The sequence below is a fragment of the Pseudogymnoascus destructans genome (genome assembly GCF_001641265.1).
Source record: "Pseudogymnoascus destructans isolate 20631-21 unplaced genomic scaffold scaffold_36, whole genome shotgun sequence".
Lineage (NCBI taxonomy): Eukaryota > Fungi > Ascomycota > Leotiomycetes > Thelebolales > Thelebolaceae > Pseudogymnoascus > Pseudogymnoascus destructans.
Genome location: NW_020167555.1, coordinates 1 through 27392, shown reverse-complemented (window position 1 = coordinate 27392; position 27392 = coordinate 1). Strand labels below are relative to the sequence as shown.

At 47.7% G+C, this 27392-nt stretch overlaps 6 protein-coding genes across 6 annotated transcripts; 3 read left to right on the top strand and 3 right to left on the bottom strand.

Moving 5' to 3' along the window:
- The first annotated feature begins 939 nt into the window (after positions 1–939).
- VC83_09001 (uncharacterized protein) lies at positions 940–6017 on the top strand. The gene is made up of 3 exons (XM_024472541.1): positions 940–2437; positions 2486–2671; positions 2724–6017. The coding sequence occupies exons 1-3, from the start codon at positions 2185–2187 to the stop codon at positions 4553–4555; spliced, it is 2271 nt and encodes a 756-aa protein (XP_024319793.1). The 5' UTR covers positions 940–2184; the 3' UTR covers positions 4556–6017.
- Positions 4915–5811, bottom strand: VC83_09000 (uncharacterized protein; the record flags this gene model as incomplete). The annotated part of the gene is made up of 1 exon (XM_024472540.1): positions 4915–5811. The coding sequence occupies one exon, from the start codon at positions 5809–5811 to the stop codon at positions 4915–4917; it is 897 nt and encodes a 298-aa protein (XP_024319789.1).
- Positions 6018–6897: 880 nt separating the features above from the next.
- VC83_08999 (uncharacterized protein) lies at positions 6898–7350 on the top strand (the record flags this gene model as incomplete). The annotated part of the gene is made up of 1 exon (XM_024472539.1): positions 6898–7350. One exon carries the CDS (start codon positions 6898–6900, stop codon positions 7348–7350), a length of 453 nt encoding a protein of 150 aa, XP_024319774.1.
- Positions 7351–9386: 2036 nt separating this feature from the next.
- Positions 9387–10877, bottom strand: VC83_08998 (uncharacterized protein; the record flags this gene model as incomplete). The annotated part of the gene is made up of 6 exons (XM_024472538.1): positions 9387–9489; positions 9701–9840; positions 9892–9989; positions 10082–10212; positions 10262–10310; positions 10709–10877. The coding sequence occupies 6 exons, from the start codon at positions 10875–10877 to the stop codon at positions 9387–9389; spliced, it is 690 nt and encodes a 229-aa protein (XP_024319775.1).
- Positions 10878–12270: 1393 nt separating this feature from the next.
- On the bottom strand, positions 12271–12774 carry VC83_08997 (uncharacterized protein; the record flags this gene model as incomplete). The annotated part of the gene is made up of 2 exons (XM_024472537.1): positions 12271–12639; positions 12688–12774. The coding sequence occupies 2 exons, from the start codon at positions 12772–12774 to the stop codon at positions 12271–12273; spliced, it is 456 nt and encodes a 151-aa protein (XP_024319794.1).
- A 935-nt stretch (positions 12775–13709) lies between these two features.
- VC83_08996 (uncharacterized protein) lies at positions 13710–16169 on the top strand (the record flags this gene model as incomplete). Its single annotated transcript, XM_024472536.1, has 5 exons — positions 13710–13895; positions 14148–14248; positions 14316–14751; positions 14945–15045; positions 15113–16169. The coding sequence occupies 5 exons, from the start codon at positions 13710–13712 to the stop codon at positions 16167–16169; spliced, it is 1881 nt and encodes a 626-aa protein (XP_024319771.1).
- Positions 16170–27392: the final 11223 nt, after the last annotated feature.

Here is a 27392-nt window from a genome sequence, read left to right as displayed (position 1 = left end):
CCGATTACCAGGCTGTACCTTCTTTGCTTTTGCCCGCCCGTCTGAGCTTGTTACAACCATAGCAGTTGAGATAACGCCCATCATAAACCCAGTCTCATCAAAGTTGTAGATATCTGCTTCATCGATACCATATTTCGCAATTGTGTTACGCACAAGCTCAAACCAGCCATTAATAACTTCTGGATCTTCGCACTTAGCCCTCTGGTAGTCGTATTTGCGCTGAAAGCGTGTCTGGAGCTCTACACGCCGCTTAACAAAGTTTGAAGCCCAACGCGACCCAACGCGTGACGCGTCGCATGTTGCAAGTAGTCGACTTGCCATATCTTCAACAACAGACAGCCGAGGAGGAAACCCTTTGGCAGCTAGGTCGAGTATATACTGAACAAGGACGGACTCCTCTAGGTTAGTTAATTTCTGTGAGTTGGCTTGGATATCGCGTCGTGAAGGTACACCTTCTAGACGACGACCTAGCTTGCGGTGGTCCACAGAATAGATCCTAGCAGCAACTCGAAGGCGTAACTTTGGGTCGCTTTGCATAGCCTGGATAGCTAGCACTAATTGGCTTTCATCGTTTTTATGGGGCATGTTTTGTTGTTGAGGAATTTAACATTTAGTTGGGGGGTTTGGTCACCGCATCATTTTGGCGCTTTCGCTTGTTTGGCGCTTTCGCTATACATGTACGTTAGTAGATATATAGTAGTAAGCATTTATAGAGTAGTAGTAGTAAACTATGCGACGGCAAGCGGGGTGCGCATTTCAGCGTCCTGGCTCGCTTGGATTTAGCGCTGCTACTTCGGGTTTGGCGGTGTCCCGTTCTGGTTTGGCGTGCTCGGTTTAGGCATTACTGCCTGCCGATCTACACCACGCCGCTTTTCCTCAACCTCAGAAGTATAAGTAGTCGCTGCCCCCCGCTCCTCTATCCGCACTCTCCCTCCTTCCTTTCCATCACACACTTTCAGCTCTGGCCCACACCGTCCGCGCCTTCCCGGCTGCACTGCCCCCTTCTCTGCCTACCAATTTCGCAGCATGTAACTACATCCGTAGAATGCTCCGGCTCTACCCGTCTTCGACCTCCTCGAGGCCGTCATGCGCCTATCATTCTGTTGTCTCGGCCATTTACGAGGATGCAAGGCAGTCAGCTAGGCTGAACTTGGCTGGTTCTCGGCGATAGGGCGACGGCAACGCGCTGGCGGTCTGTCCAGAGCAATTTCCGCCGTCTGTCCCCACTCGAATTACAACACCTACATCGGACGTCGTCGCTCAAATTTGGTCGGACGCTATACTGCTGAGCGTTGCGATATCCAGGATCCCCCTGACAGGAATTTTTCGACTACCAACAATGTCCTGTCTCTGACAACCAATATCGGGCTGCGACATTATGGATTCTGGTGGACCTCACTGAAGTGTCGGCATCATCGCGGTTGGATCAGGGTGGATGGAACACATGACAAGAAATGATTCTTGCCCATGCATGTGGGAATGTGGCTTGGCCAATGGCAAAAACAGCGCATGACAGCGGCAACAATGATGACGGGTTAGGCAAGGTTGCTATGACACCTTGATTGCGTTGCATCCATGAAGCGGGGGTTGATATGGGCTGATTGGGGTCGGATGGAGGAATCGGGAGGAGGAGCTAAGCCATGTTACGCGCTAAGATCGAAAAACGTCGCTGTCGAATTCGTTTCTCCGCTTTTGAGCCACTCGGGGCTTCAGCATACTCGTCGATGAAGGCTCAGAATGCAGGGAACAGTCTATTTTCGTCAGTCACTCCTTCGCCTGCCTGCGCACAGTCAAAGGGACATAGCGGAACGCTCTGATACAGGCCTAGTCTCGGAGTCGCCGATCTGCTTTTTGCAGCCAGAACAGTGCCACTTTGGGGCAGCAAAGCTCAGCCTCTACGGACAGATCACCGAACCTGGAGTCATTTTCGCCAGAGTTCCCACTCTTTTGATTCAGGACGCGGCCTTCACAGCTATCGATCCGGAAGATTGGCACACATGGGATGATTACACCATCCAGCAACCTCATACGTAATGCCAAAAGTGAGCGAAGCGGTTGGGTGACTGCCACGGGTGTTCTGTAGGCTGGATTCCAGGCGCTAGCCGTAGCTCGCGAGTATATATAGGACGGGCGTCCCTCAGCAGATTGCGAGTTCATAGATCTCCTCCAATATCAAAGTTCAAGATGACTTCCATTCAGTGGGACAGCCAACAATTTTATCAACCACCACGTCCTGTGGCTATTCCGCCTTCGACATTTTGGCCACCTTCGCATTCACAAGCTGGTGCTGGTTCGACTTACTTTCAACCGCCTATAGCTAGTGCCCGTTTTGAAGAGGTCAAAGGGACAACTACGCATGGCGCGCCTCAGAACACATCCAGTTCATACAAGGCAGAACTGCCTCCTGATCAAGGTCAGTCATTACACGGCATAAAAGGTATGTGTTTTATGTTTCTTTGTGACTCAAGCAGCTGACCAAATATAGAAATCACACAGGACCAAGACAGTAGAGATGCAGCCGTCGTCAGCAACGCAGAGACAGAAATCCTCTCTATTGGCAAACCCCTATTACTAGCTGCGAATCGAGACGTCGCCAACGTGGTCGAAAACCTTGACAGCGTCTACGGGCCCGCGACAGATTCGAATCAAGTAAAATGGGGCACAAGCCAGGGTCAGTAATAAGTTCCCCAATGATTATAATCTACGTTGCTGATGTCTTACAGATAAGCCTATCCTTCTAGATAGTGACGTGGGCAGTAATGGAGAGTTTGACAATGTTGAGAATGGAACTCCACTCGACCTGACGATGCGTGATGCGATACTATCACACAGTCACCCAACTTTCGACACAGCATATATACCTCGCAGTACATACAACATTGGCGTAGCTGAACCCACCGGTGACGAAGGACTCCGTCAGGTGGAAGCTTCATCTATCTTATCTCAAAACGATACTACAATTGCAACGGAGATGAATGGCGACCTATTGCTCGCCTCTCAAAATATAGAGAGTCCCATCGGTTTGGCTAGTGTTCAAGAAACCAGTGCTATCTCTGTGACCGAAGGAATCCCAACGAACGAAGGCAAGATCGATAAATATCAGCCAAAATCAAGAAGGGATAACAATGATCACATTTCTGCAGAGAACGACCATATGGACAAGATTGAACTAAGCCTTGGGATGACGCGCAGCGATGATCGGGATGGAAGCATAGATGGTACTGATGGCGAAGACCACGCCAATGATAGCTCCGGTTCTGATATAGAACCCCGCCAGCATTTAAAACGGCGGAGGGCAAAGAGCACGGATAGCTCTGCACAAACAAACTTCCGTAATGTGAAAGACGTTACTTTTCCGACCGATATCTGGGATGTCTTAAGCCAGGGAGGAACAGCGGTCTCTTTCGATCTCCCTCTAAAGAGCCAATCTATTAATGGTGGAGATCACGTTAATGATAGCGACACCGCTGGCTCTGAGATACAGGAGCGGAGACTAAAACGGCCGAGGCGGGCAAAAAGCACGGAGAGCTCTGCACACATGAGCCCCAGCAATGTGAAAGAGGCTTCTTTTGCTATGGCCAATTCCTCTGAGGTCTCAACTCCAAAGACAGGAGCGACGTCGTCTGATTCCCCGCTAGAGAGTCACGAGATACCAATCGGTGGTTCCCTTACACTACAAACATTCCAGTCGGGAATAGTGTATTGCCTTAAATTTTCCCAGAAGGAGTTACCATTCCCTCTCGACATAGAGCAGGCACAAGATGTCATCAGCAGCGCCTCTAGTGGCGATAGAGACAGGGAGCGGCCGCATTTGCGAGAACGAGTTGTGAGGAGACTTGGCAGGCATTCGACATATTCAGAAAATGACGACCAACTGTTGATACAGCTGAAAGAGAAAGACAAATTGCCATGGGACGAAATAGCAGAGTACTTCCCGGAAAGGACTAAAGGGACGTTGCAAGTGCACTACTGCACAAAGCTGAAGAACCGCTCGCAGACGTCTAAGTACAAGAAACGCAAGATAACGAACTCAGCTAACGAAAGCGGGGGAACATATCCATCTGTTTTTTCAATGGAGTTGCTTGATCCACAGCTTCGAGATGCTCTTCCTTCCACACCATTTGTAGCAGCAACTGCCGACTCCACCAAGGGTGCTCACAGAAGCATACTATCAACTGGGAACAAAGAGCATACAGCAGTGCAGCCGCGTTGTAGCAGCCAAGGAGCCGAAAGCGATACAGATGAGATCTGTGAGGTTGAAGCGCTGCTTGCCAAGTCGACAACACGTAATGTGGTTTGGTACCTCGTGAAGTGGGAAGGCTTTGGTGATGATAAAAATACGTGGCAGGAACAGGACGACATCAGTTCGGATCTCGTTGGCGATTTTGAGGCGAGCTATCAAGGAAACTTTGGTGTGGAATTACTCAAGAAGCGAGAACGGAGAGGGAAGACTGAATATTTTGTTAAGTGGAAGGGTCGTCCAGAGATTGAGAATTCATGGGAGAAGGAAGACACCATACACTGTGAGCGAATATTAGAGTTTGAGGCAAGGTGATGGAGGAAGTCATTGCATTGTATCTTAGGGCTAGCAAGCATTTGCATACATAAGAGATGAGTTCGCTTTGGCGATAGATATTAGTTTTACTTAATGACATATATTGCACCAGGGACCTTGGAAATCCATACAAACTGTGCGACTTGGCGCGTGGGCTGACAGAAGCACGTGACCACGCCCGATCCGTTACGTAATATCTCATGAATGGTTCATCCGAACGAAGCAATCAAAGAGGCTCAGGAAGGATTGTTAATTGAATGGGTTTTATCTTCCGTGAATTCCCTTGTGCTATGTTGTCGGCTAAGTGAAATATCGTTTTGATCTTCTGAAAGTATGAGACTTCGATGATGAGACGGCTTCTAGAGCCACAGATCCTGGTATATCATCTTCATCATTGCCGCTTCTGCGGGCCAGGCGTCCACAATATCAGCCACCCTGTTGGACCAGTCACTATCCCACGTAAACGCAAAAAAGGCTGCGACGTATTCCCAGTAGCTAGGATACCACCCCGCTGATTCCCAGTCCACAATTGACACATCATAGTCTTTCCCCTGCGAAAGCTCCTGTGACGAGATCTCCCTGACTAGAATATTCTTCATCTGTAAATCAGAGTGGGTAAATGTCGATGTGCGATCCTCTTCAACAAGATCCAACAACAGCTGGTTTTCGAAGAAATCAGCCAGATAAGAATGCCTTTTGCGGTCTTCTGCGTTAAGCCGAGATTTCGATATTAGCCCCAGAACGAGGTCACTCTCACTTCCAAAGGGGCCGGATATCTTCGGATCGTACGCTGGAGAGTAGAATAGATGATGTGGCATGTGGCTCTTGTTGATGCCCCCAAAAAAGCCAGGGGACTGAAGGGTGCGTACTTGGTTAAAAATGGCTCGTAGCTTTGAGAGAATGAGGACTTTGTCAGATTCTTGAAGATTTGGCCACAGAAACTGGAGTGTATCTCCCTGAAGATATTCCATGACAATATAAAGCCTTCCATCAGGCTCTTTCCACATTGCATATAATCGAGGAGCCGATATTTGAAGGTTTTGCTCAATGAATAGAAGGTTCTCTCCTTCTATTTGATCGTTGTAAGGACTGTATTTTGCGATAAAATGTTCACCTACCCTCACAACTTTCCTGTCTGCCCAAGCTTCAAGTCCCTTAAGGATATTTGGTGACGAATGAATTTCATCAACAGAGGGAAGAGGCGCAGGTAATTCCTTGGAATCCCTGAAGTATGGAAGTTGAAAAGGCTGCGCCATTGTGAAAACCGGTGAAATGTGATCGTTGGTAACAGCAGACACCCGATATGATTTTCGTCGTGATAATAGCCTTCTCTACCGCCAGCCAAAGAATGTATTTCGAGATGAGAATTTAGTCCAGCACTAGCCTAGTTTATTAAAATGTGCAAGTCTCTGTTGTCTCTTTTGCCTCCTTTGCTTCCTTATGTTAGTGCAGGATCGAGGCTGCGTAACGTGTATCTGGCTTAAATATTAGGCAGCAGTATCATGAAACTACGGAGTAGTTTCGGTCGTAGCGTCCGGGCCTACGGCCCAATAAAATTCAACAGCTTGGTTTGCGCTCAAACACCAATCGGCTAAGTCAGTGATCCAGCGCCAACCTCGCCAATAAGCTAGCAGATGTTGTCATAACAGTCGATCACGCTCTTTGTTGGACCCCCACAAGCCGGAGGAACATCGGACCGAAGCTGGTCATTGGTTTTTGAACAAGTTTGGGGCTGGGTTTTGTTTATTCCTACTGTGCTGTGAATCACCTTGAGTGCCCAAACCAGTCAGTCAGAATTGCCAAGTGGAACCAAATTAGCTGGGATTCCCACGCCACCGAAAATCCAACCAACACTTGGTGTATACAATATGAAGATGGCTAGCAGTAGTTGCCGTTTTATTGTGTGATCTCCTGGCGCTTAGTCTATCCAATGGAACGGCACTTCCGGAGTGCGACAGGGCCTTCCTTGAACAAGCGTTTGCTGAAACGGCTGCAAATACTATTTCGAGAATCTATATGCGCTGGAACTAACACCTGTCTAACAAGCCCCTGCGACGTAAGCGCTTGAATATGGCCATTCCCTATGGCCACACCAACCGGCGTCAACAGGAATCCAAGTCTCCAAACCCAACTAAGGTGCATAAAGGCTCAATCATTTCTCTTTCTCTTGTATCTTCAAAATACCATTCCCAGATCACCCAACAAATCCGAAACCTCTTCTGTCTCGCTATCTTTCGTGCAAAACTGCTAGGCTCATTCCTGCCGACGCAGCTAAAATCCTCAAATCAGCCGACAAAACTACCTCTGAGTTCGATACTCCAATTTGCCAACTAAGGATCATCATGTCTTACAACGTTTATAAAATCAAGTACACCATCTCCATACCAGATCCCGATATGCCAAGTCCGAGGTACCACAATGTTATCTTTGTGCAAACGCAGGCCGACGGTAGTGGAATGATTCATCACGTTACGGGCGACATCACCTCTGGAATGCGTTACGATACAAAGCCAGGCAAGCGACCCGAAGTGTCGGAAACATTCTTCGCGAAGGAATACCTTGGCACAATAAAAGCAACCGACTATCCTCATGAAATGAATCGAGTTCTCGAGGCCCAGCCCCCACCCCCAAAACAAAAGCACTTCAACATTGCTACCATGAAGACGGAGCAAATGAAACCTGACGGCTCATTCTACAAGCCGGGGGAAGCTCGGCCGCCGATGATAAAGTGCACAGAGTGGACTGTCAACAGTGCGATTCCGGCATTATATGCGACCGGCATTGTTCAGAAGTAGTAAAGGCAATCGATATTTGAGGAGGATCTGTTTAGCGCGGGAGGATCAGCGCCAGCCCATAGTAGCGGTGTTGTTAGTATTTGTGTTTGCGTTTCAGGGGACGGGCTATTTTATCGCAGACAAATTAAACCCATTTTGCAGATTTGATCTCATAGTATCATACGCGTTCAGGGCAGGGTTCACACTCAGAACTGCTGCAGATCTTCTTCGATCGAAGCTCACGCTCGTGTGGGTCCAGAACATGAGCTATCAGTGTCTTCCACCATGTTTGGTATCTACTACCAAACCGTGATTTAGTATACTCCCAATATGCAGGCCACCAACCAGCCATCTCCCAGTCAATGATCCCGGTGATTATTCCAGTTGTTGGCTCGACAAATATATGATCCCCGCACAGATCCGCGTGAGTAAAAACAACCCCATGATTATCTGCAAGTTGTTGGCGATAGTATGTAACAAGCTCTTGCCGAGGACATCTGGCCACAGGGACCACAAGAAAGTCGTGAAAATCTGATACTGAAGCGAAGGGTCCACAAGGATAGCCATTGTTGAGGCGATGGTCGTATGCTGAACCACCACTACAAGACCCGATGTAGGCTGGCGTCGGAGAAGGCACGGTCTAGGCTGCGCACTACTCGCTCAATACTCGGCTCACTCGCTCAGTGGGTTACTCAGCTGGGTGAGTAGCTGAACCTTTTACTCGACTCGGTGAGTGAGGTCAATACTCAGTTACTCTGTAAAAACCCGGTGAGTACTCGGCTATCACGTGTAAGATTTATGCATCATGTGAACAGTCCCTCATACGATTAATACTGTTTTATGGTTAAGTTAAAGTATTACATCTATTAGCATCACTCTCGCCATCTCTAGTAAGCTGTGAGAACGAATCATGTATATTCCTCTATCTAAGTACCATGATTATCAGAAGATTATTAGAACGCTATTATCTATTATATATGCTTAAGAACATCCCTCCACCTTGCTTGATGAGGCCGGCCAGACCTACTAATACCTAAAGTATTTATAGGGTCTTGATGAGGATCCTCGACTGAGCGGAACGAGCTATGAGTCAAGATAACTGTGTATAGAACTTGTTCATAAAATGTCTCTTGTGTGAGAATATGATCTTATTATAGGTATTAACCTACATAATTCTGGTAATAATCTGGTAATCCTTACTTGTTGAGGTTGCATTTGATTGATTCGCATTTGATAGAGACTATCCTTCCCATCTGTGACTTCTTTTTGCAAATGTCTGATGCAAGATGTGTTGCCATAGACTTTGGGCCAGCAGACTTGATTGCAGGATGCGTAAGGGCCTTCGAACAATAAGTACAAATAACACATGGTTCTCCAGAAAGCCGGTCTGCTCCTTGGTGATAACTTCTCCAGTATTGAGAACTCCAGTTGGTTGAATCCCATGCAATCTTCATAAGGAGTTTTGTAGTATGATCTGAGTGTTGTTCATACCATCGTGATAGCTTCCACCACTCAATGAATATATCGTGTGTATCCTTAGTCCATTTGACGAATTGGTTTAACTTGCCAATATATTCAAGGCCTGCAGGGACTTTGTAAGGATGCCTGTCCCTCAGTGATGGAAAGGATCTGAGTCGGGCAGGTTACGGTCACATGATAAGAGTTAAGGCAGGTTAGCTGAGTCGGACCCATTTCGGGTACTTAAGGAGATTGACCCAACGGGGGTTCCTCTCTTCATCTTTTTTGTATCCTTCGTAGTAGACCTATAGGATAGCATCCGTTTAGCCTCTGACTCGCACTCTCATATGCTATTACTGTGAGCTGGGTGCCCTGTGTCCTTACAGACTTGATTTAATGAGGATAGTCGTTGAGAAGACGGAAAAGAGTCTGAGAATACTGTCAGAATCAAACAACTCTGAGTACTGAGATGGCATTTGGCAAATTGCTCGATTATCAGAAGGTTACCAGAAGTCTGGCTACGATGAAGTACTTAAATACCTGGTTTTCCAACGCGAAAGGTACTCCAGCGCTATAACTTTAGCAACTCAAGTTCTCCTCTACTCTAGCTCCAGGAACAACATATCCTGTGCAGCTGATACCTTAGCCCACTTTTCCTTATCAAACTTCTTAGAGTAGACAAGTAAGAACGCCTCTTTGAAGCTAGAACTATGAGTGGATATTTGCAACCATCCATTGTCGACAAGATTGTAAGACTTTGGGTACCACTGCACAGGTCCTGGTAATTAGGCCCACTTTCCAAACTGCCTGCTCGTACAAACAGAAATATTTATGTGGTGGGATAACCTCGTGAAAAGTGCTATAATAAACAATTAGTATTGCCAGAAGATTGCTAGGATGATCAGAGACGTACCCTTCCTCTACATCAATCCACGGCATATACTCAAAGAGACGCTCAGGCTTCTTTCTCAGCTTTCCAGCCTTTCTCGTATATGAGTGGATACAGCTATCCCAGAAATGTTGCCACTTGCGGAAATTGGACTCTTCATGGGCCTATCAACTATTAGTATCACCAGAAGATTACCAGATTATGAGGTAGCATACATCAATGTGCGCTTGAGTTAAGAGAGCCTGGGTGCTAGTGATCTCTTCATCGGAAAGCTCATCTGGTAGAACAGCCTCGTCATTTAAAATATCTCGCGCTGTAACATAAGCTCCAACTCCAAATCGTCTTCAACCTCAGTATCCTCCCATTCGCTGTTATGATTGTCATCGATTGGAATACTTGAGATACCCTCAAATGCAGCAAGCTCAGACAGAAGTTGTTTGGGCGGAGTAGATGGTGGGGCTTGTGGAGAAGAAGAGGCGCTAATATTCTTGACTTTCTGATTCACAATGCAAGATGCATGGGTACCCTTCTCAGTCCTGTTTATAGTTAGATTGAGGCTACCAGAGATTACCAGAAGGAACTTACCGAACACAAATACGCTCAACCTTCAATTCATTCTGTAGACGTGTCTTGTCTTCAGTAGAGGCAGCGATATACTTTGTGTAATGACACAGGGCACCCAGCTCACAGTAATAGCATATGAGAGTGCGAGTTGGAGGCTAAAAGGATGCTATCCTATAGGTCTACTACGAAGGATACAAAAAAGATGAAGGGGGAACCCCGTTAAGTTTGTTTCCTTAAGTACCCGAAACGGGCCCGACTCAGTTATCCCAACCCTAGCCCTGAACCTTCCACCGCAACAGGTCCGCATCGACCCTGAACCCTACACCCTTACTGTCCCCCACTATAGTGTAACTCGCTATGTCCTCCTCTACTGGTCCGAAACCACACCGAGTCGGATTTCATGCTTGTGGTGACCGTAACAGCTCTGAGGCGGGTTCTTCGAGTATCTAGGTAAGGAGGCATCCTTACACTTTGCAGACTTATATAACTTCTTTAAGTAGTAGCTCAGATCAGCATGGTCAGCCTTGAGTGCTAAGTGAACAGCCTTCTCATCTTCAGTAAGGTTGGAGACGCAGTTGCGAGCTTTGATAGTATTCGCATTAGTGGAGAGTTCTTCATGTGCCTTGAGTTTCGCCATACTAACTAAACACGTGATTAGCAGAGATCTCCAGAAGTTCTGGCTATAGAATCAAGATAATAAACTTAGTTGAAGTCCTAGTGAAGAGGTAAAGGCTCAAAAGGGAAGAAGAATGTGTAGATCGGAGAGTAACCAAGGAAGGTGGTTCTAAGGTCGTGGTTATTTTAAAGTTGCAAACAAAAATATTTGTGAAGGAATATTCACCTACAAAGAATTACTGTTCCAAAAACAACACCACAATGCGCACCTTCATATAAAACACATACCTTTCAACCTCTACCTCTTTACTATACTCTTCTTCTGCAATATTCTTTCTACAAACTCACTGTAAGTACACATATCTTTTGATCTACTTCTTTATCTTGTGTTTACTTTACTAACTCACCTTGATATTAGCAAATGACTCGTACCAAGCAAACTGCTAGGAGATCAACTGGCGGCATAGCACCAAGGATGCCACTTGGATTACGGGCTGGCTCTGGGCTTGGCGGAAAGGGACAGGAAAAGGCTGTGGGCACAGCAAGAAAAGCTCCAGTTTGCTCATCTCAAGCTAGCAACAATCATGCTCAGAAGGCCACGCGCTGCACAAAGTCTAGTAAGAGGATTACCAGAGGATTACCAGAGGATTACCAGAACTCTCTAATAAACATATAGGCACCAAGGCTCTCCGCGATATCAGAAGACAGCAACTTGATACTAGCTCCCATTCCAGCGTCTTGTTAGGGAAATCACAGAAGACTTCAAGTCCAATCTTCGCTTCCAGCAATCTGCTATCCTAGCTCTTTAGGAAGCTGCTGAATGCTTCCTCATTCGAGAATTTGAGAGTATGATGTTTAAACATAGTGACAGGGACATACTAACAGTTATAGTGACAAACCTCCTCGCTATTCATGCGAAGAGAGTGACAATTCAGGCAAAGGGTATGATATTGGTTCGGCGTTTGCAGGATATGATGTTTAAGCTGTGGGCTTAATCGATGGAAATGTCTCTCACCCAGGAATGAAGGTCAGATGAGTTCTGGCAACCATCTGGTAACCTGGTACCTAAAGGCCAAAGGTTATAGTGTGGAATAGGACATCAACAATATGGGAATGGAGTTGGAGTTATGGCGTCTTGATCAATGAAGTCGCACCCCGTTTTTAACATAAGTAATGGCTAATCAAACACGTGATATAACTGAGTTGCCAAGACCCATACTAGGTACTCAGCAAGTGAGTAATCCTCATTCAACAATACTCGGGACATGAGCGAGTAACTCAGCTGGGTGAGTAAAAATTCTACTACTCGACTCGTGAGTACCCAGTGCGCAGCCTACTTGTACCTGTTAACCAACACTCACGGCCCTTTACTCGAATCCCGTTCTTCATAATTGAGCCCAACTCTTCGACAAGGATCAAATTGGAAAGCAGAACTTGAGAGGCCAGTATTTCTTGGATCGAGACGGAAGTCTATCGGGTGTCGAACTGTCACTCTGGTTTTGGTGGTGTAGAGTCAAGATCGAGGTATCCATGGTATTTGAAGGCGGGAGTCTGTTCGTCCTTGGTTTCGAATTCTCACTCTGGTTTTGGTGTAGAGTCAAGATCGAGGTGTCCATGGTATTTGAAGACGGGAGACTGTTCGTCCTTGAGTTCGAATTCTCAGTCTGGGTTTGATGTAGAGTCAAGATCGAGATGTCCGTGGCTGATGGTACCTCAGGTACGACCTGAAGGTCATCAATCCAAATTGAGGCTACAGCGTCGTCCAACGCTGACCAGCGCCATAGCTGCGGGTTTTTAGCAAAAAGGAGAATAAAGAGAGAGATAATGCGAACCACGTCAAAAAACCGTTCATTGGGAGAGTTTGGTTGTGGATCTGGGACATCAAAGCGTTTGGTTCTCACCGGTCGAATTGCAGGCATGTTCGAAATGAAGAATGTGGACAACACGGCAGGACTGTCATTATGGAGGATGATTCTGCGGAGAAGGTCATATTTATTTCCATCATGCTAACAGTACTATTTGTTCACCTGGAAATAATTGACAAAGGTCGTGTCAAATCTGAGACTCGTTGGGTGCTAATTTCTTCAACAGCGCCACTGTCTTGGAACGAAACCTCCAGAAACTTACAAAACTTACGAAACTTACGAAACTTTGGTCCACTATCAACTTGCACTAGTCCCCATATGACAACACTTATAAGCTCTTCGAAAATGCGACAATGAGAACGATCCAGATACTATCAATTCGTCACCTCAATGGGCTGCTCCCCCCACTGATACGCGTTGATCGATAAATCCAACACTGGGATCGTGCACACAAGCCACATCTTTCTTGGAACTCGAACTGGCTGGGCTCCTCCATAGAAGCTACGAAAGACTTCACTAAAGCTTCATCAATACTCCCATGTATTGCCCGCATCGTCCGTACGGAATATCCACACTGCTGCAAGGTTAATCGATCTCGTCAGAATCCCCCCCAACACTGTCTTGCAGATATGTGCTTCCCCCCGCGTTGTTTGCATGATGCACTCTTGGACCTTTTTATTTTTCAATCGGCCACTGCATGGTGCTGCAACCGTGGGCTGCTGGTGATCCTGGACGAAGGATGATCGGCTTCCCTCAACTCCGCGGCCGTTGTTGGTTTGCAGGGGGTTTGGTCTTCCATTGACATGATGGCAGAAGAATTGAGGAATATATAAGGGTCGCGATTTTGCAGAAACCCGATCACAAACCTCTTCAATCTCCAGCTCGTCAATCATCTTCAAGCTTCTTACCGCCGATATATCTTGTCTATCACCTACTCCATATTATCTCTCATCACGCACATCAATCCACCTAAGTTCTCTGTGTTGATCATGGCTCCAGAAATGCCCCATCAAATGCGAACTCCCCCGCCGAATACCCCGAAGGAATCATCTGAGCCAGTTGCCATATCGACGATGGAGATGGGTTCATCGCAGTCACCTGGCGAAGTTCCACATCTAGTACGTCCAGATCAGGGTGCTCCAGCGCTAGGTCAGGAACGACGAGATACCTCGAGTGTAAGTTTCCCCTTCTATACGATATCAAACTCTAGACCACCACATTTCTGTGGTTGGTGGATGTGTTAGTGTGAGCGCTCTGCGTGGCATAATCAGGTCTTGTGCGCTCTTTTGAGGGTGGCCCGAGAACGTTTGTCGACCTTGTACGGAGTATCTTGAAACAGAAGCCGAACAATCATTTTCGTTACCTTCCTCAGCACGAATCTTCCAGAAGACAGGAAAGTCAACGCATCGCTGACAATAGTTTCCCAGGAGGCTGTTAGCTATGTTAAACAAGTCATACTCGAATCTGTCGACCAGCCGGATATCTATCGTACTTTTCTCCACATCTTGAAGGATTACGAGAGTCAAGTGTGAGTCTTCTAGCCAATCAAGCCGACATCATTATCACATTTTCATACTGACATAATGGCTACCCAGAATCGGCCTTCCTGATCTCATCAGCCGTGTCTCGGAATTATTTGCTGGACATCCGAACCTCATACAAGGATTAATTCCATTCTTGCCTCCAAGCTGCCGAATTGAAAGCGGAGCTAATGCCATCTGCGCCACTGGTCATCCTGTCACAAGAAACGAATTAACTTCCATCACGCACATCAATCCACCTAAGTCCCCTAGGTTGAACAAGGCTCCAGAGATGTCCCATCAAATGCCGGCTGCCCCGCCGAATACGCCGACGGAATCATCGGAGCCTGTTGCCACATCGACGATACATGAGATCGGCGCGTCAACCAGAATGCTATCAGAGCAGTTGGGCATAAGGACGAAGATGGGTCCATCGCAACCACCTGGTGGAGTTGCACATCCAGCATATTTAGCTCAGGGTGCTCTAGCGTTAACTCAGAAACAACTAGATGTAAGTGTAGATTTCCCCTTCATTGCGATATCAAACCCAACCCCCACCATGTTCCTGTGACAGAGATGGATAAAGTTTGTTGACCGTTTCAACGGATTAACTTGCAACTGAAGCCAAACATTTTCTTTCCTTCCTCGGCACGAGTCGTGCAATAGACAAGAAAACCAACACATCACTAACAATAATTTCCCAGGAAGCTCGTAGCTATCTTGACCAAGTCAAAGCCCAACTCGTCGACAAGCCGGATATCTATAGTACTTTTCTCCACATCTTGAAGGATTTCAAGAGTCAAGTGTGAGTCTTCTAGCTAATCATGCTGACATCATTATCACACTTTCATACTAACATAATGCCTAACCAGAATCGACATTCCTAACGTCATCAACCGTATATCAGATTTGTTTGCTGGACATCCGAGCCTCATACGAGGATTTAGTACGTTCCTGCCTGAGGGACACCAAATTGAATGCGGCGCTAGTAATGATCCTGTCGCAAATAACGCATTAACGTCAACACAAACTGAACAATGGACCGCTATGAATGATGTTGCGCCTCAGCAGCCAAATGCTGCTAAGTCATTCGACTTATGGACGATGATGGGTCCATGGAGTACGAGCCTGCCCCTCCATCAAATGCTCGCCATATTAGTACAACCGCCAGAACTCACTCGGCGGAAAATAGAACTGTTCACCCCCATCGTGGTACGGCTGTTGCAGCCCGAGGACATGGCAAACGTCTATGCTATCGCGACGCTGCTCTGCAATGGCATAGATGTTACAGATCAGCTCAGCGGAGAACTCATTCAGTCTCCCATTGACGGAACCTTTCGATTCCCTGGGTTGACAATCGATAAAGACGGAGTATATTGTCTTAGGATAATCGTATATCAGCTGGACCTCTACTCAGGTGTTACTCAGGTCGGGTGTGTGGATAGCAATGATATCATTGTGGCACCTCGGCCTGATTTCATGGCAATCCATCGATCTATTAGGGATATCACAACTGCTCAAGGCACGCAATGGGTCGCACAACCACTATTGTATCAAACAGTGGATGCCAACACATGCATAGACGATCACACCGGTTACTTTCCAAATCTGAAAATCCATTCAAGTTCGTCTGTTACAAAGTTGGAGGAGCAGATGGAGCAGTTTGATTATTCGAAGTATATGGTATTTAATCCAGTTTCGGATTTCATACAGGAGACTGCAGTTTTGGAACATGGACTCTACAACTGCGGACATGGGTTGTTTCGGGATGAGGACGGAGAATGGTTTGATGATGGGGAGCTTGAACGGCCTGAAGGCCTACATGAGTCAGTCCGACGTGGTGAAGACGGGGAATTGTACTTTTCCTCCAATGAAATGCTCGTTGTCTGCAATACTATCAAGCATTATTTCCACATCTCTCATCATTGAAGTGTTGTTTGACGCATTATCAGTCATAATGGATATAATTCGTCCTTCTAAATGCTGCCTTGTGATAACTTTTTCAAGTATTCCACATAACTCAGCACCAGTATGCTCTGTATATATAGGTTCAAACCCAATCAAGACCTCTTGCATTTTCCAATGACGGTCGATAAATGATGCAATAACACCCATAAATGAAAGTCGAGTAACACTTTGTTACAACGGAACAAGAAGGCTGGCCAACTACAGGACAGGAAGGAGGGAGGTCGCATGAGACCGGCCCTGGTACCTGGAGGGGCAGCGGGGAATAGTAGTTCCGAAAGTATCACGTGACGGACTCGCAGGATGATGAGAAGAGTCCTAAGAGTCCAGGACTCCGAGGACTCGAGTGAGTTCCCAGGAGTCCACTAGGCACGTGATGGACTCGCAGGATGATGAGAAGAGTCCTAAGAGTCCAGGACTCCGAGGACCAGTGTTCCCATTAGTATAATACTTAAGTATTCGGGCCATTATGATACGGGCCGTATCAATACGGTACGGGTGAAGCTTGATATGATACTAGTGAGCTCTGTATCAATACTTAAGTATTAATACGGGCAATACTTAAGTATTTCATGTAATGTTAAAAAAAATTGAAGCTGTAAAAACTGTATACTCTATAACCCTGTGAATTTCAGAACATATTGAACTAGCTAGATATCATAGTCATCGCTGCCTCTTGCAACAATGTATCTGGGAGTGTTGACAGCTCATCATCTACAAACGGCAAAGCTGTACTCTTATTCTTCTTAAACCAAGACTTCAAGCACTCAACAGCTTGAATTGCCATAATACCTAGCCTGTTCCTACGGTCGGAAATCGTGATTTTCGCACCAGAGAACAGCCTTTCAGGCGCTGCAGACATTGAGGGTATTGATAACAAATCTAATGCCATTACACTTAAGTTTGGAAATGTAGCCCGTTGAGTAGGCTCAGCCCACCATGCTCTCGCATCATCAGTTTTAACAATTGGGGCTTGTAAATACTGAGTATATTCATCTTGAATAACGTCAATACCCCGCTTTTGTGTACGCCATGTAAGAAACTCATTCGAAAGCGGCTTCTCAGTATCTTCACCTTCAACTTCTGCGATCTCTGCACTAACTGCCAATGCTTTGTATTTGTTGACCCACAGCTCCTCAACCTTGACACGTGCTTCAGCAACCCAATCAGCCTCCCATTCTGATTTGAAGTAAGTCCACTTCCATTGTGGGCATAATACTAACGCCGCTGTATATGCCGAAGTCCTGTCTGTCATACTGTAGTATTTATCCAACTTCTTCCACCCAGCATTACAACAAGGACCAAGGAACGGGTCCATTGCATAATCATTCTTCGCAGTTTCAAACACGTGAAGTAAGAAGTCCATCGATTGGAGTGTTAAATCAATGCTCGAGGCATAACCTTCTGTAGCAAGTGTTGCATCTGCAAAGTTCTTGAGAATACAGGCCATATTTCGAAGGTCCTGCCAGTCCCCTTGTGAAACTACTTAAATATTAGTAAATAATTAAATTTAAGAGACATAAATATGTACTTACGGAGGTCATTCTCATTCTCCTTGAATTTTACGCAGAACAGTTCTATAGCATGTTGTACCCGTAGCGCCCGTTGTAGCATTGAATACCAGCTATTCCAACGTGTTGAATTATCTCTCAACAAACATAGGTTATTGCTCATCAACTTAAAGCTGGCGATACGTTGTGGGCTGCGTTGGATATAAACTACAATGTTATGTAGTTTACCAAGTGGACCTTTCTTTCTCCACTGCTCCATCTCTATTTCTGTCGGCGACGACAATAGCTCCGTATTATTATCCTGTGAGAGGTCCTCCTCATCACTTGCAAAGAGAAAGGCTTGAACAGCGAGGTTGATCACATGGCCGTTACACCGTAATCTATGTCGCCTAGGGTCCCATATTATCTCATGCTCCTCTTTCAGCTTTTTCGAAAGCTCCTTGATCATTGTATCATTATTTGTTGCATTGTCCATTACAAAATAACCAACTTTTGAAGCAATGCCATAGTCGTTGATAACATCAAGAATTTCCACAGCTTGGTTCTCACCAGAATGCTCGCCATTAACTTCTCGTAGTGCAAGAACAGAGTTATCTAGATTACCAGTTGCTGATATATAGTGAGCGACAATGCCGAGGATTGCAAGGGAATTTGGAGAAGTCCATAAGTCCACTGTAAAGTGTATATTTGTAAGGGCAGCTTGAACAGCCTGTCGAATGATGACCTTCTCTTCTGTATATTTATGAAGGACCCAATCGTGAATTGTTGTCGAGCTATGAGGCAGCCATTCATTGATGGCTGGATTTAAATAGTGAAGCATGCTATATATATATTAATAAAAGCCTTAAATCATGAAAGGTAATACTACTTACGTGCGGAACTCGGGGATTGAAACCATTCGGAATGCAATTCCACATGCTACTATCCAGCGCACATAGAGATCTTCAAGAACACGTGGATCTAAAGGCCTAACAGCAGTGACATCGTTGAGTCTACGGCGTTTATGATTGATTGTGTGTGGCCTGGCAAAGGCTACAGCTATTGTGGATTGATATCCATCAATGCGTTGCTCTTGTGGTGTTTTCAAGTCAATGGAATGGCGCTCCTTTAAGTGCTTGATGATGATATTAGTGCCCCCACCAACAGTATACTCCTTAGAACAGAACTTGCAACACCAGGACTCCTTGCCGTAGATATTGAAGGTTATTTCATAATGTCCTACTTTTGTAAAGTCCCATATCGGTGATGTGCATAGCTTAGCTACCTTTGACGTAGTATGGGAGGTAGATTGGGACGGAATAGAGCAGCCAATAGTTGATGAGGTTGTAGTATCCTGTTCAAACTGATTAAATTGTTCACTTTCGATAGTAGATACAACATCAGAAGGTTCAGAAGCCATGATGTAGGCTGAATCATAAGACGTAAGGATAAAATGCAGAGTTTTCACGACGACCTGAAAATTGTGAAAGGATCACGTGAAATACTTAAGTATTGCCAGTATAATACTGAAGTATGGCCAGCAATACTTAAGTATAATACTAGCGGCGAAGAGGTGTTATGATACGGGTCGTATGAATACTTAAGTATAATACGGGCCCGTATACGAGAGCCTCCCGTATACGGGCAATACTACTGAAAACACTGCCGAGGACTCGAGTGAGTTCCCAAGAGTCCACTAGGCACGACGCCACTATATAAGTAGATAGTATTTCCTTAGATAGGAGCTTCGTGCTCAACTCAATACAGTATTTGTTATATACTAGTAACGTGTTACTTGAAGCCTTTGTGTCTGATCCCCTGCCTCCTCTGATAAGTAAACCTTTACGCAAGAGAACCTCTGTGTCTTCTATCGTTTAGAAGTCAGCGTTACACTCAGGGGTAAGTCAGAGGTTAACACCTACCCCTAGAAGCGGCCGTATCTGTAGTGCAAATTGGGAATCCCCACGCGAGCGACCCCTGTCGCTCGCGCGCGCACGGGCCATTGTGGAGCGATTATTGTGCAGCAAATTGGGAGACCCCCGGGACGGCGCAGGCGCATCAAGCACGCATACAGAGTATGCAACGAAGGGCGAATAGCGCACACACACCGCTCGCGCAAGGGAAGGATGGCGGCCAGCTTCTCCTACCTCGCAACTCACGGGGTGCTGCTCTGCCGCGACTGCGGGACCTGCCTCATGCCCGCACGCGCCAGCCAGGAGTGGCACCTGAGGCACCCACCCCACGACCTCAAGGGGCCGGAGCTGCGCACCCTGCTCGACCTCTTCGCGACGCATGAGCTGCGGCCCCCGGGACAGGTCGCCCTGCCAGACCAGCCCTGCATCGCCATCGAGGGACTGCGCCGCCATCCGGCATTCTCCTGCATCCTCTGCGACGACAGCCGGCCGACCCTGACCCGGTCCGGGCCGGCCATCAGGGCGCACGTGTCCCGGGAGCACGGGCAGAAGCCGTCGCAGCAGAGTGAGGGTGGCGCGTGGCAGAGATGCACGGTGCAGACCTTCTTCGCAAAGACCGAGCATGTCCGGTACTTTGTGGTTACAGACGACGACAGGGCGGAAGGGGACGCAGCTACTGCCGCCATCGCCCTCGAGCCGCAGGAGCAGGCCTTCTTCGACCTGGCCGACGCGGACGCGACCATGGTAGCGGACGACATCAAGACGGAGGGCAACAAGGTGCACGGCTTCGACAGCCACCCCTCGGCTGCGGTCCCGTGGCTGAGGCGGACTGGCATCGAGAACCACGTGCGGGGCCTAGAGAAGGACGAGATGCACGCCTCCTTTGCACTGCCGAAGAGCGCAGATGAGGGAGAGCCCGAGCTGTTCCTGATGCTCGAGGTCATGGACGAGATCCTCGCTGAGGTGCACGGCTGGTGCTTCGACGGGCCGGACTGCATGCTGACGTGCGAGGCAGCTCGCGCTGAGCCGCTTCCATGGCGCCCCTACCTCATCGGCACCAGCCAGTTGCAGGGCAGGCAGGGTGCGCGGCTTCGACCCCAAGAAGGAGCCATCCACACTGCGCACAAACTTTGGGTACTGGAAGCAGTTCATGGCGTACTGCTACCGCGTCGCCTACTGCGGCAGCCACTTCACGCCACCTCTGAGCGCGGACCAGGGCAGGTGCCCCGAGGACCGGATCCGGCTGACGGACGAGCAGACGACAGCTTGGGAGGCCGCCCTGGAGTGCGCTGCCGACGGAGACCGCTTAGCGCTGAACGACGCCCTCCGATCCCTCTGCATGGCCCTCGTCTGCCACGAGTTCGGCGGCGACCGCTTCAGCTCGCCGCTCCTCAGCTTCTGCGCGATGCTGAGCGTCAAGCCACGCACCAAGTCGTGGAAGGAGCCGGGCAACTTCAACAGCTGCCTGTCCGGCCTGATCTGGGCTGTGCAGCTGCTCATCTTCAGCACGGCCGCATACCTCGAGAGGTCGGGCGCCGGCAGCACGCTCGAGCACATCAACAGCATCTGCGAGCAGTACCTGCGGCCGGACACGGAGACGCCCATGGGCGAGATACTGGGCTGGTGCCTGCTGCTGTTCGCGGTGTCGAAGGACGGAGTGTTAGGGTTAGTTAGAATGACGTGGATGTGTTCCTGTCATGGTGTGGGCAGGTGGCCGAGTTTGCAGGTGGGAAGGGCATCTGGGGGGTAAAGATCGCAGCAGCAGCGCTGCTCGAGTTCGAGGCATATTAAACTAGCGAATGGGTGTTCGACTGGTAGCGCCATGTATTTATAATATAGACTGTAGCCATAGAGCCATATTAATTATGTCGTGAGTTGAGAAATATTATTCTCTGCAATTTAAATAAATTGGAACGGATTATAATAATCACACTCCTCGACGAGATATGAACTGCATTAAATTACTGACGATGACACATACCGCCAATACATATGATATTATTACAGCAATATAAGCTGTATATTAAACGTCGAACTCGAGATGTAGGGTTGACATCTTTTTAAGGTTTTCGCCTAACCGCGTTTGGTTGTGACACTCCCGAACATTGATCGTTGCTATGTTTAGGGCATGGGCTGCCCCCTCCCCATCACCCCCAATTAATCGGAAGCGTTTATAGACCCCCATAGCTCGAATACCAGACTAGCCCTTGGGATATTTCGAGGCAATACTCTAGTTCTGATACTCGTACGATTATCTTATAATTACATACCCAGGTGAGACTGGCAAGGACGAATCCCAACATGCAACTCCCATGTCCACACCACTGCCATGGCCTCTCCCGACCAGGGTTAGAAGATGGGGCATTTTTTAACCGAGATCGCCATTTTCTTAGCGAGATGCCATCAAATCCATCCCCCTTTTCATGTAACTGCGTAGCCCTCGCCCAGACGAACGCAGCCATGCTCCTCCCGGCCTCGGATCTCGACGTTTTTTTTTTCAACCCAATTTTGATGGGGTGGTCAGTCATGTGAGTTGCCACGCAGCTAGCGGGCGTGGCTCGTCTCAGTCTATATCAGAACTTCTACCGTCAAGTCCAAACTTAGTCCTTTACACATTTTTTCCTTCTCGCGCGGCAACCACCCGGCATTTCTTCACACTTTCTTCACGCCAGCACACAGCTCAGTCTCGAGTGGCAGAGGGGCACACCATCTTGTGTCATCTGTCTTTGGGGATCCTAGACTATACCATCTTATAGTGAGGTACCATCAAAACCTGAGCTCTCGCAACAACCACCCAACATTTCTTCACACTTTCTTCACGCCAGCACACAGCTCAGTCTCGAGTGGCAGAGGGGCACACCATCTTGTGTCATCTGTCTTTGGGGATCCTAGACTATACCATCTTATAGTGAGGTACCATCAAAACCTGAGCTCGCGCAACAACCACCCAACATTTTTCCACGCTTTCTTCACGCCAGCACACAGCTCAGTCTCGAGTGTCAAGAGGGGCACACCATCCTGTGTCATCTGCCTTTGGGGATCCTAGACTATACCATCTTATAGTGAGGTACCATCAAGACCTGAGCTCGCGACACCATGCCACCAGTACCCTCCATCCAGAAGCGCCACCAGCACCACACAGCCCACTCGCCATATGAGTGGAAGGAGAGGAGGGAGTTCTCCCATAACTGGAAGGCCAAGTTCCGCGGCAATGCCCGGGTCATCACCACAGACCTCGCCTGGACCAACCTCATGACGCCACCCAACCCCAAGGTCACCACCACACTGGAGCAGGGCCTCGAGCTCAGCAAGCACCTCACGCTGCTCCAGGGCATCCCCAAGGATGGTGGGAAGGATGGCCTCGACATCCAGCCCGTCACCGTCTTCAACTCTGCTGACAAGGACCCAGAGCAGCTCCTCGTCTACATGAGGGGGGGCTGAGCCTCCCGGACAGGAACAAGGGCCTCTGCCGCCTCATGGCTGGTGCCATTGAGCAGTACACGGAGCTCGCGCCACCCCCCAAGCCCAGCAGTGACAAGAGGCATGAGATGGAGCAGGCCAGGAAGGCTGAGCGCGAGGGGAAGAAGTGGGGAGTCTACCACCTTGGGTTGTGGCACGCCACAGGCCAGACAAATTCGCCTCCCACCATCTGCTCTGACATGCGCAGGACTGGAAATGGCTTCGGGGCCACCCTGGCCCTCTACAAGAAGATGGCCCCCCTCGCGCAGACCATTGGGAGGCTCTTCCAGGAGATCGATCCCAGGGCCTACGAGCAGTACAGGCAGAACTACCTCTGCGAGTGTGCAGCCACGCCTGAGCTGGAGGTCTTCAAGTTCAGCAACAGGAGCTGCTGGCACTGCCTCGCGATCCTGATAAACGCCCAGGTTGGGCCACACAAGGACAACCACGATGTGCTGGATGGCTGGGTTGCGATGGCCTGCTTTGGAGAGTTCGAAGGAGGGGAGCTGTGCCTGCCAGCCCTTGGTTATAAGATTCCCTTCCAGCCAGGGGATGTTGTCCTGTTCCGCTCTGCAGTCCTCGAGCACTGGATCGCACCCTTCGAGGGCACGCGCTACTCCTGCGTCTTCTTCACGAAGCAGAGCAACTGGCAGCCAGGTGAGGAGGAGTAGGGAGCTTGTCCCATGGCCCATTTTCGAACTCACGTTCTTGCAAGGACTGTAAGTTGACAGCCTCGCGACCGATGTAAATGTTCGCTGACGTCTCTTGTGCAGCTTTGCAAGGGGAACAAATTGACGTACTCTGATTGTTGATCAGACTTCAGATGGTGGAGACATTCCGGTTCTAGTCGGGCGATGCATGGGAGGGGTGGTTGGGGGGGCATGTTATAGGATGGATTGTAAGAACCTGACGCAGCATGCAGACGGTGCGTTCGATGGCGTTAATAAAAGAGATTTGCAAGACGAATCAAATGACGTCCTCCGATTTGTGATATGAGTTGAGACGGGTGAGATATTGCAGATTTCGCTGGGGCATCAGTGGGTGTGGTGGAGCACCTACTTTGAAGGATTATAACTTTTGCAGCTACGGTCGAAAGCTAACGTTCGGTATCGTCATTGAAAGAGATTTACAAGAGGAATCGAATGGCCTCTTACGATTTTTGATACGGCTTGAAACAAGTAAGTTATTTCGGATTTGTTGGGCCGGGCCCAGGAAATGGGGCCCCATGGCAACATGTGAGAAGGATTCCAACTTTTGCAGCGACGGCCGAAACTTAACGGTCGGCATCGTTAATGGAAGAGATTTACAATGGGAATCGAATGGCGTATCCCGAGTTTTGATCCGAGTTCAACTGGTGAAGATATTTATGATTTAGACGGGCAGCAGTGGGTGGGGTTGTACATATGAGACGTGGTATAACTTTTGCAGCGGTGCGCAGAACTCAACGTTCGATAGCGCCATTGAAAGATAATTGCAAGCAGAATCGAATGGCCTCCTCCGATTTTTGATACGAGTTGAAATGATTGTGTTATAACGGATTTCGATGGGTGATTAAGAAGAAGAGGGCATGGAACGGGAAGTGGTATAAAACCCGGACCGAGAGGCAAGGCGTAACGTTCGATGTCGTAATTCAAAGAGATTTACAAGGGGAAGAAAATGGCGTCCTCCGATTTCTAATACGAGTAGAAGTGAGTTAGTTATTGCGGATTTAAACGGATGGTTGGTGGCAAGGGGGCCAGTGGACCTTAATTTTCGAAGGCCAATAACTTCTCAATCGACAGACGGAATCTAACGTTCAACACGGCAAATTGAAGCGCGTTTCAAGAGGAATAAAATGGCGTACTCTGAATTTCAGTACGATTCAAATTGGGTTGGTTATTTCGGATTTTGGTGGGTGGTAGGTGACAGGGGGTGGAAGGGAGGCATAGTTCTTGAGGGGTGATAACTTTTGAAGCGACAACCCGATCTTAACGTTCGTCATCGTCAATGATAGAGAATTACAAGGGGAATCAAATGGCGTCCTCCGATTTTTGATACGAATTAAAACGGTGGAGATATTCCGGATATGGTCAGGCGGAAGGGGGGAGGAGGGTATGTCAGATGAGGGGCTATAAGTATTGCAATAGGCGGCCGAATTTATCGTTCGGCATCACGTCTGAAAGAGAATTTGGAGGGGAACAAAATAGCGTCTTCATAATTTTGATATGATTTGAAACGAGAGAGTTATTTCGGATTTAGACGACTGGCAATGGGTGGGGGGGGCAGGTATAAGGAGAGCAATAAGTTTTGCAGTAAGCAACAGAATTTATCGTTCGAGGGTGGTATTAAAAGAGGATTGCAAGGGGAAGGGAATGGCATCTTCGTATTTCTGATACGATTTGAAACGAGAGAGATATTCCGGATTTAGACGGGTGGTGGTTTGGGGGGGTTCCAGGAAGACCCGATTTTTATCCCCAAGTATAACATGTGCAGCAACAGACAGAATTTATCGTTCGACATCAGGAAATGACGAGAAATACGAGGAGAAGAGAATGGTGTCTTTAGGGTTAGGGTTACAAATTGAAATGGGTGAGTTACTTTGATTTCCGTCGGGTGGCAAAGGTAAGGCAGCAAATATATTGAGTGAGGTATTATAAGTTATGATAGAGGTGATGTATAAGGAGCGTTCGATATCGTTAATAGGGTAGTTTTTGAAGGGGAAGAGAATGGCTTCTTCGGAATTTTGATACGAGGTGAAATGGAAGGCGAATTTCGAATTCAGTTGAGTTTGGGGGGGGGGGGGGGGGGCGGCAGTTATTTTGATGGGAATGAGGGGAAGTAAGGGGACATTGTAGAGGAATAGTTTGATATCGTCAATAGGGTAGTTTTGCAAGCGGAAGAGAATGGCTTCTTCAGAATTTCGATACCAGTTGAAATGGGGGACGAATTTCGAGTTGGTGTGAATAGGGGTAGGATATATAAGGGAATAATTATAACAGATGAGAATATAGTTTTGGGAATAAGATAGGGAAATATATCCGAAAATAATATCGTTAATAGAGTAGTTTTACGAGACTTACAAAATAGCGTTTTCAGAATTTTATTACAAGTTTAAATAAGGGAGATAATTCGATTTCGGTCAAGTAGGGGGGGGGTGTGTTTTTGAGTTGGGGTGACCGGAGGTGAAGGGATGTTATAGGGGTAATTTTTGGAGAGGAAAAGAATGGCGTATTCAGAATTTTGATACGAGATAAAATGAGAGACGAATTTTGAATTTGGGTGATGGAGGGGGGGGTTATATAAAGGCAGTAATTATAATGGACGAGATATATTTTTGGGAATAAGATGGGTCAATAAAAGGTTTAATATTGTTAATAGGGTAGTTATATGAGACGAACGTAATGGGGTTTTTGGAATTTTGATAGGGTTTTATATAAGGGAAACGGGGAGTGAAATGGAAAGTGAGAGGCAGTTAGATGGGGAGTTGGGAGGTTTGAACAGGAAGTGAGTTTTAATGAAGCGAGAAGTAAAATGGGAAGTAGGGAGAGGGAGTTAAATGGGGAGTGGTAGAGTTTAAAGGGAGAGTGGGAGGAGGGAAAGGGAGTTAAACGGGGAGTGGTAGAGTTTAAAGGGAGAGTGGGAGGAGGGAAAGGGAGTTAAACGGGGAGTGGTAGAGTTTAAAGGGAGAGTGGGAGGAGGGAAAGGGGAAGTGAAGTAGGAAGTGAGAGAGGGGAGGTGGAGTGGGAAGTGAAGTGGGAAGTGAGAGAGGGTTGAAGATGAAGTGAGAGTTGGGGAAATGGGAAGGGAGAGGATAGTATGGGGGATAAACGGGGAAGTGAGAGGGTGGTAACAGGGAGTTTAGGGTTAGGGAGTAAATGGGGAATGAATAAGGGTGAAATGGGAAGTAAGGATGGTTGAATGGTGAGTGAGAGAATAGTGAAGGAGTGTGGTAGGGATGAAGTGTGAGTGAGAGTTAAGGAAGGGTGGGTGAGAGGGTAGAGAAGTGTGAGTGAGAGAGAAGCGTGAGTGAGAGTGGTAAGGTTGAAGGGTTAGTGAGAGTGTTAGGGTTTAAGGGTGAATGAGAGAAGGGTGAATGAGAGAGGGGTGAGTGAGAGAGGGGTGAGTGAGAGGGGTGAGTGAGAGGGGCGTGAGTGAGAGGGGCGTGAGTGAGAGAGGGGTGAGTGAGAGGGGTGTGAGTGAGAGGGGTGTGAATGAGAGGGAAGTGTAAGTGAGAGGAGTGTGAATAGGGAGTGTGAGTGGGGGAGTGTGAGTGGGGGAGTGTGTTAGGGGAGTGTGAATGAGAGGTAGGGAAGTGTGTTAGGGGAGTGTGAGTAGAGGAGTGTGAG